Below are 8,807 nucleotides of genomic sequence, written 5' to 3' on the forward strand. Positions count from 1 at the left end.
TTATTCCACTGTAAAAAGTCGACTGACTCTTTATATATATATATATATATATATATATATGTATATGTATATATATATACACACACACACACACTCAGAGTCGCCTGCTGTTCCACCCAGTAGACACCAGTTTTCGTTCCCCAGGGGGATTCTGCAGTAAATGTGGAGCACTGTAGTCCATAGTGCATACGAGGAATGAAGCACTCGATGGGACACGTTGGACTCTCGGGTTTCATGCTGAGAGGGCCTCCTCCTCCTCTTCCTCCTAAAGTGCAACAGGCTGCTGGCAAAAGGACCAGAAGAAACTTGGCAGCCAATTCTTCCAGGGGTCTTCGGATGTCCAGTGGCAGCTGCCTCCTGCTGGCTCCCAGCAGCCTCTCATCCAGGTCTGTCTGCCCCAGCCCCCCCCCCCCCCCCCCGGAAGCTGTGGGCACGTGGTCAGGATGCTTGGAGCAAACCCCTTGGGATTCCACTGGAAGGGGGAGAGGCTGATTTTGGCCAAGATGGTACCACTTGCTTGGCACTGCAGAGAGAATCTCTTCCGCCCCAGAGCTCAGGCCTCTGCATCCTCCGGCTCAGGCGACCAGGCATGCCCACTCGAGCCCTGGGAAGGCCTGAAAAACAGCGCCCTTCTGGGCGAGTGGCAAGGAAGAGAGAGGACAGGAAAGGGGCCGAATCTCTTCCGGAAGCTCTCGTGGAAGCCAGTTCCTTGCTCTCCTCCGCCAGGAGGAGCCTGGCTGCTGCCCTCCAGAGCTCTAAAGAACAGGGGAGGGGAACTGGCTGTGGGCAGCACGGAGACGGACGGCCTCTGCCCAAGGGGGGATGGGTTTTTTGGCTCGGGCTCCACCAGAGAGGACAGCCGTCCGGGCAAAGCAGCCTGCTGCTCTCCGGCTTCGGCCTTCCACACAGCCAGCACAACTTCTGCCCAACAGAGCACGGCCTGAGTCCCCTCCGCTGCCCCCGCAGCCAGCTGCCCTCTCCTCCCCCCCCCCTCAGTTGACTTCTGACGTGGCCACAGGGTCAGTGGGCCGCTGAGAAGGCAGGAGCGGCACCGGGGAGGTGGCCTCGATGAGCGCTGGGTTCAGGATAATGGGCAATGCCATTGGCGGCACCCCCACCTGCAAGGGGGAGGCCAGAGGCCGGAGGATGAGCGGCGGCTGCGCCCCTGCCGGAGGGGTCTCTTTCACGGAGCTCCCTTTTGCTGGAGAGAGCACCTGCGGTCCGGAGGGGCTGGTGCCAGCGGCAGAGGCGCTCTCGGGATCTGCAGGAGGAAGAGGGGAAGTGCTGCTGTCACTGTGCTCAGAAGAGGTCCACTGCAGCCGAGGCCTTTGACCTCCCGAATACTCATCGGGCCTGCTCTTGCTCAAGCATTTACAGAGGTCTCCCGTCACTCTCTCAGCCCCTCCCCCAAGGGACCCCCTCTCCATCCCATCGACTCCCGTCCCAGGCTCTCAATCTGGAGGCGCTCTCTTTTCCATGCTGTTTCCTCTTCTGATCCTTCTGCTTTCAACCCTTGTTTCCTCTTACCTTCACACCAAGATCTCTTTCGGTGTCTCCTGCTCCTCCACAACCTTAACTCATCTCTTTTATCCAGCATGCATCATTTTCAACTTGCACCTCTAGAGATGTTCGTACCAAAAGTTGTTGTCTTCCTGATTACCTTCACTATACATGCTAAACAACTTCTAGTTAGAGAGATTGTTTAACAATCTCACTCTCTAATCCAGATTCACTCTTCCTCTCCAAAATGCCTTTTTTCTAATGTCACTTTCCATCTGCATCTTCTCTGCATGGGCCTTTGCTTTCCTTGCCTGGTCCCCCCCCCTTTTCTTGTCACTCCCCTTGCAGAGTCTTCTGCCTCACCCCCCAATTTCCCTTTCTGAACCTTCCGCCCTTCACTCTGTTAGCTCTCTTAAACCTGCCCCAGCCTGCTTTCAGAAATCTAGCACCCCATCTGTACCATGTTTACTCTATCCTTCTGCCCTAAGTATTGTGTTACCTGCTTTCAGCCTGCCGTCCTTCAGATCTGCTAAGAAAACCCTTCCCTTGAACGTCTCTCATGATAACAAACACCTTTCTTGCTTTCTAAAGTTTCAATTACATCATTCATTCTCAATTCCTTACTTTCTTCCTGGCCATGATGTTCTACGGTCGCTGTGTCTTAAAACGGACACTGCAAAGGTGGGAAAAGGGCAGAAGAGGCAACCAAGATGGTTAAGGGGCTGGAACACCTTTTCTATGGTGATGCTAAAGAGTTGGGGACTTTTCAGGTTTGAAAACAGATGGCTGAGGGGAGGCATGACAAAGGTTTATACAATCATGCCTGGGCTGGAGAAAGTGGGCAGAGGGAGCCTTTTCTCTCTCTCCCATGCTACGAGCACTTGGGGGCAGCCATGAAGTTGAAGGGGGGGCGGGCGGGTTTAAGCAGGTGCATGGAGGAGAGCTCCCTCACTCAGTGGCTGCTTTCCCTGGTGACTAAAGGGACCCTCCATATCCATATGAGGCAGCACGCCTCTCAAGCGCCATGCCAAGAGGCAGCACCAGGTGAAGCTGTTGGCCTCTTATGCCTTCTTTGTTGGCCCCCTGGGGCCACTAGTTGGCTGCTGTGTGAGACAGGACACCAGGTGGACCACTGCTACAAGCCCATTAGATGAGGTTTCCATCAGTGAGGCGCAATTGTCTTGCTCCCCCTCCCTGGCTGCAGGCCAAACTGAGGACCACATTTCAGGCTGCAGCAGGAAGTAGGAGGTGAGAAGTCCCCTTCTCCAAACCTACCTTTCCTGTGAAGCCATTGACACAGCCCCCCGAGAGAGAGAACTGACGTCTGGGGGGCCGCTCCATTTGCTTCGCATCCATCTCAGCCTTGCCTCTCCGTATTCACGCTGTGCCCGCCATTCGTCGGTAATGCACTGGGCATACTGCTAGTGCGCACACACACACACACACACACAACCTCCATCACGGTAGGAAGTGCCGGGCTTACTGGTGTTGGCCAGCTCAGGAGTCTTCTCAGGGGGTGCAGAGTGTGGGGCTGGCCTTGTGTCTCCTCCAGGGGGATGTGGCAGAACAGATGCCATTGGTTTTGGGGGATACATCTCTGATGGTAAAGCGGAAACTGGGTCTAAATAGAAGCAACAAGCAGAAAAGGCTGAGACATGAACGACCCAGGGCCACAAGTCTGCGGGACCCCCCATTTGAGAAAGGACTCTGGGCTGGCCGCCCCCCCCGCTGCCCTTGCCCAGCCAGCACCCTACGCGGCCACTCGAGCCCCCAAGCACGGGCGTCGCCTGACCACAGGGAACCCCCCCCAGTCCCTGGCACAGCTGCTTCCCAACACCCTTCTCAGACAGCCAAGGCTCTGCTCTCGCTGGTCCCCCCACACAGAGAGGCCTCCTGCCAACACACACACACACACACATACCTTGGGTGACTGTCTGCTTGAAGAGCTCCTCTCGCAGCTTTGGCAAGAAGCAGTCGATGCGCTCCCAGGTGATCTCCCAGAGGTCTGAGTGGCCTGTTCGTGAGTCAGCACTGTGGAAGATGCCAGCTGTGTCCATCACCAGCAGCATGTTCTTCAGCGACTCCGGGATTGCCTCTGGCTGCAAAGCAAGACACGGCCGGCTGCTTGGTTCACTCTGGAGGGCCAGTGAACCTTGAGGGGGAACGAATGGCAGACTTGCATAATACGCCAAAACCATCCCAGAGAAACACACGGAGAGAGGGGACAGCACGCACGGATTTTATAACTGCACCGGGGAAGGGGAGCGAATGGAAAACTGAAGCAGGAGCAAATCACATACCAGCAAGTCGCTGGAGCCGGAATGCATGTACTTGTCCATGAAATCCAGGATGGTCAGCCACAAAGCTGCAAATGTTGGGAGGGACAGCAGTGGCGACAGGTGCTGCAGGAAGACCTGAAACGGAGGAGGAGGAGGAGTCGGAGTCACCATAAACACCAGAGCAGGAGAGGAAGAGCATGAGGCAGGGGGCCGGGCATGTCCAGGAGTCCTAGTCTAGCAGCGCCTCCCTATCCACTTTCAAACCCTGACGGGGCCGAGTTAAAGCAGCTCCCCCCCCCCCATGGCCTGAAGGCCCTTAAAGGGATCTTTGGTATTTAAAAAAACTCTATTTCCCACCAAAGCCAAACTCTGTGACCAACCATGTTAAATGACTAGACAAAACAGCAAAGACATCCATGATCTTCCTGCACTTTGGTGAACTTCTGACAAAGACACACAAGAGGGGGCTACAAATAAAATACTGTGTGGAATGGGGGTGGGGTGGGGTTACCCCCCCCACCTTGGTTTGTCACCTGTGAAGTAAATCTGTGTTGTCACACAGTTCGCTAAAGCTCTGTATTCACACACAGAAGGCTGAACAGAATTCCTCCTTCTTATGACTTCTGAAACAGACACGCCTCTCTCTCTCTCTCTCTCTCTCTCTCTCTCTCTCTCTCTCTCTCTCTGCATCTTAATAAAAAGGGCTCCTTGGGGGCTTGGGGCTGAAAACTTGTTACTGCCCCAAAGAAAGGTGTGAGACAGCTGAAGAGTCCAAGAACTCCTTCAAGGAAGTGCCTGTTTCACGACAGGGTTGCTGTGAAGCAAAAGGGGACTGCAAGTTTATTCTTCATGTGGGGGCCACCAGTCGTAACTTGGGTGCATGTCTAAAATCTGGGCTATCGATGATGATGATTTCAGTTTATGAATCACCCCATCCCTGTAAAAACAGGGCTCTGGGTGATATACAACAATGATAAAACAATAGATAAAATCATACAATGATCCAAATATACAGTAAACGTCATTAAAAAAACCTAAAACCCAAGATGGTGCCCTAATAAATCTTTTATCTCCACACTGGACTGCACACACACACACCCCTGCCGCCATGGGCCGGGGAGGAGGAGGAGGGAAGCAGATGAAACGGGGAGGGAGGGAGAGTGCAGAGTGACAGCCACACCCTCGCTCGCTGCCCTCCACCAAATGCCTGGTGGAACATCTCTGCCCCGCAGGCCCTGCGGAACTGCATGAGATCCCGCGGCGGCAGGGCCCGGGTAGCGTTCGTTCGGCAGAGAGTCCCACCAGGCTGGGGCCAGGCCTGAGAAGGCCCCGGCCCTGGACATCTTTGGGGCCAGGGATCAGCAGCAAATTATTCTCCGCCAATCAGAGTGCTCTCCTGGGGACATACCGGGGGAGAGGGTCACGAAAGTACGTGGGTCCCTGACTGCTCAAGGCCTTAGAAGTCAATACTAAGACCTTGAACCTGACTCAGTATTCCACTGGGAGCCAGTGTAGCTGGCACAGCACAGGCTCCCTTGCGTCCCTGCCAGGACATGTGCCACCGTGTTCAGGACCAATTGGAGCTTCCATGTCAGTCTCTAGACCAGCACAGAGTCAGCATACAGTAGTCCAGCCTGGGGGTGACCGTTGCATGGATCACTGTAGCTGGGTCAGGGGGCCAGTTGCAAGAGGGTGGAGTTGGGTGACATCACTGGCTGGCGGGATCAAAGGCAAAGGGGCTTATGGGTTGCTTCACGCGAGTCGCAGCTCAGTCTCCCCTCCCCCTCCCTGGCACACCAGAGCACTCCCAGAAGGGATGTCCTCCTCCCTCCGCAGTGGCTCGGAACACGTCCTGCTTGGAGGAAGGAAGCAAAAGGGGCCCCCCCCCCCCCCCCCCCCGTGCACCTTGGAAAGCAGAGTTGAAGCTCTCATTCTGGTCTCCTCCATCCCGCCGACATCTGCCGGGCTGATGTTTTCCAGGAGTTTGGTCAGCAAAGGGAACAGCACCTGTTCGATGCAAGACCCCAACATGCAAATCAGTAACATTAAAAAAAAAAGTGTGCTCACTAGGAATCACTTTTGGTGTGTGTGTGTGTGGGGGGGGGGCAGTAGTTTTCACTTTTGTTCCCCTCTCCTTAAACCGCTCATGTGTTCAGCTGAAGGGAGCGGCCTTTGGGGCCTCTTCCTTTCCCTTCCTAACTTCCACTGCCCTCTCCACACCCCAGCTGAGTCCCTTCTTTCCTTCTCCTGCAGCTGCCACTAGGGGAGGGAGTCCAACCAAGTGGCCACGGGGTGAGGCATCCCACAGAGGCATAGGGTTACCAGCAAAGCAGGATACACAGCCAGTGCACCGAGATGCATTGCCGGTAAGTGATCACTTCTACTGTCAGTTTAAGGGTTTCCACTTGTACTGTGCTCTGATGCAGCCAAAACGTCCCTCCTCCTCCTCGTCTCTTTGTGGGCCGTCTCCTTTTGCTGCTATAGCAACAGGGCCCTCCTACTTTACAACTGGAAGACACGTGAGACCCCGTATAAAGGCCGTCTGCTAGCCTTTCTCCCAGGTTTCTTTATATGGCTGCCCCTCTGAGCTTCAGGGCCGTAAGATAAAGGCGGCTGTTTCTCAAGCTGGGGAACTCCAAAGTTTAACAATTCAGCCCCACAGAGTGACTGCCCCACAGCCCAGAGCTGGGGAGGGATTTGCTCCTGATCTGCCCCCTAACCTCAGTCCCACGGGGCAGTTCCCAGCCCCCACGAGGGTGTGGGCTGAAGGGAAGCGGCTTGCCTGCCTGCCTGTGCCCTGCCGTGATTCTGGCCCTCCACTGGGGGACCGGCTGTATTTTGCCCAGCTGATTATGGGAAGAAAATGAGGAGGATAAGTGGTAAAATCTGCAACACTGGCTGTGAGCCAGAAGCCTCCTTTCAAGCGGGTTAAAAGATCTAGGATGGCTGATGAAGCATTGCCTGGGTGGGTGGGTGGAGGGGCAGGAAGCATCCGTTGCCCTAAACCCCCCCCCCCAAAAAAAAACTGCCACCAGTTCCTCCTCCTCCTCCTCTCCATGTTAACTACTGTTGTCTTGGGACTATGCAGACACCACTTGCAGCTCTGAGGCAAGAAGTCCAGGTTCACTGCTCACCCCCCACCCCCCTCCACCCCCCGGTGTTCTCCTGGGGGCAGACAGAGGAGCCACTGAGGTGCACGAAGTCCGAAGCGTCTGCTGCCAGGCCGTGGTTCTGCAGAGGGGGAGGGGCCCCCGTGCACCCGTCTCCTCAGAGCACTTCCACGTCCAGGAGCCCAGTGTGGGGGTGTCCGTATGACTGGGGATGAGCAGGAGGCCGCGCCTGCACGAGGACCTGCTCCTCCGCGCTTGGCCAGATGACATCACGAGGCCCAGACGAGCCAAGAGCCCCCAGTGCTCAGTGTGCGCGTGTGCGCGTGCAGAGGTGCCACCCAGCCTCCCTCTGCTCAGGCAGGCAGGCAGGCGAGGTACCTTGTTGAAGCAGGACTCCCACTCCAAGGCGTCCAGGGCCTGCAGGTCATGCACCAGGAGAGCCCGCTGCAGGTAGGTCAGGGCCTGCATCCGCACCTGCCTCCGCGCATCGCAGCACAAGCAGGCAATGCCTGTGGAGATAAGAGGAAGGCGTTCCACATTCCCCGCCCAGATGGGCCTCGGCTGCGCCGCCAGGCACAAGGGCCACCTTCAGCCAGTCATGGCCTCCCCCCCCCCACCCGCTGGGCGCTCATCACAAGCAGGAACACCACGGAGCAGACCCACATCCACGAAGCACAAACCCAGCAGGGTGCAGTGACCAGAGTATCAAGCGAGGCTCTAGGAAGCCCAGGCCCACTCTCCACAATGCCCACATGGACGCCCACGGGGATGCTGTCCAGCCAATCCCCTTCTTTCAGTTGAGCCCACCTCACCTCACCTCACCCTCACAGGGTTGTTTTGAGGGTCAAATGGAGGAAGAGGTATTGATGCACACAGCTCCAAGCAACTTGGGGGAAGGGGGGGGGGGGGGGGGGGAATGCACTGAGATCTACCGCACAGCCACAGAACCCGGGCCTTTCACTGGGGCCCTCCTGAGCACTGACTTTCCCCCTGCATCAGAGACCACATTGGGGGTGGGGGGTGGGGCGGCAGCTGTGACTTCTGCTCCCACGACAATCCTGAACTGCAGCCAGAATTCTGGGGATTTGAAATCCTGAAAAATGTGCACAGGAGTGATTGCCGCTACATGTTCCCATACGCAAAACCACCACAGGAATCACTTTGGTGAGTCATGAGTTCCATGAAAAGTCAGGCTGGGTGGCTGGGTGGGGAACTCCCTCAACCGTGACCAAGAAAAAAGAATGTCACGGCCTCAAAGGAGACGGGAAGATCAAGGCTGAAGCCAGCCACTGAAACGGACTGGAAATGCCACCCTTCGGGAGGACCTGGAGATGACTGACGGGAAGCTCATCCGTGCACATCAGAGACCCTGCCCTGGCAAACAGTCTTCCCTCCCGAGCTCTCCAGATGCTGGTGTGAGCACACCGCATATCTGGCTCCTTGCACCCAGTGACAGGCAGCCTTGGTTTGAGTCCCCGCTCCTCTGAAGGGCCCCTGCAGCTGCCTCACATGTCTCACTCTGATGTGGGCAGCGGCGGCCTCCTGGCAGGCTAGGGTGGCACTGGTGTTACCTTGCAGGAGTGGGCACCAGCAACTGGCCCACAAGGTCTGAGAGTCGGCTTCGATTTTCTTTCCCGCGGCCTCTAGATGGTGCTGCTGCTCCTCCTCCTCTGCCCAAGAGCTGTAGATGTTCGCAGCGCGTGTGTGTAGGGTATGCATCAGGTCCAGCAGCTGCGGTTAAAGAGTTCAGGCAGACAGTGAGCAATCTGTGGGTCCATTCATTCACTAACTAATCAAACAATGCTAAGAACAGAGGAAGAGAGGAAAGGAAGAGAAGAGCAGACAGTCATCCCAGGTGTGTCAAAAGCAATTCCTAGAGGACAAAAAGAAACCAGGTGACTTCCCAGGATGACTGAAG

At 56.1% G+C, this 8,807-nt stretch overlaps 1 protein-coding gene across 4 annotated transcripts in view; it reads right to left on the reverse strand.

Moving 5' to 3' along the window:
• Positions 1-412: 412 nt before the first annotated feature.
• GBF1 (golgi brefeldin A resistant guanine nucleotide exchange factor 1) overlaps positions 413-8,807 on the reverse strand; it is a 209,099-nt gene continuing 200,704 nt past the window's right edge. For all 4 annotated transcript variants that reach the window (XM_015424302.1, XM_015424301.1, XM_015424300.1 and 1 more), the window contains 7 exons: positions 8,461-8,620; positions 7,268-7,398; positions 5,685-5,786; positions 3,801-3,914; positions 3,422-3,599; positions 2,984-3,121; positions 413-1,261 (listed from right to left, as the gene is read on the reverse strand). In XM_015424302.1, the coding sequence (XP_015279788.1) occupies positions 993-1,261; positions 2,984-3,121; positions 3,422-3,599; positions 3,801-3,914; positions 5,685-5,786; positions 7,268-7,398; positions 8,461-8,620 (1,092 nt within the window). In that variant the 3' untranslated portion in view covers positions 413-992. The remainder of the gene's footprint in view (positions 1,262-2,983; positions 3,122-3,421; positions 3,600-3,800; positions 3,915-5,684; positions 5,787-7,267; positions 7,399-8,460; positions 8,621-8,807) is intronic.

The sequence above is a fragment of the Gekko japonicus genome, unplaced genomic scaffold, assembly GCF_001447785.1.
Source record: "Gekko japonicus isolate JY-2015 unplaced genomic scaffold, Gekko_japonicus_V1.1 scaffold2432, whole genome shotgun sequence".
NCBI classification, from domain to species: Eukaryota; Metazoa; Chordata; class Lepidosauria; order Squamata; family Gekkonidae; genus Gekko; species Gekko japonicus.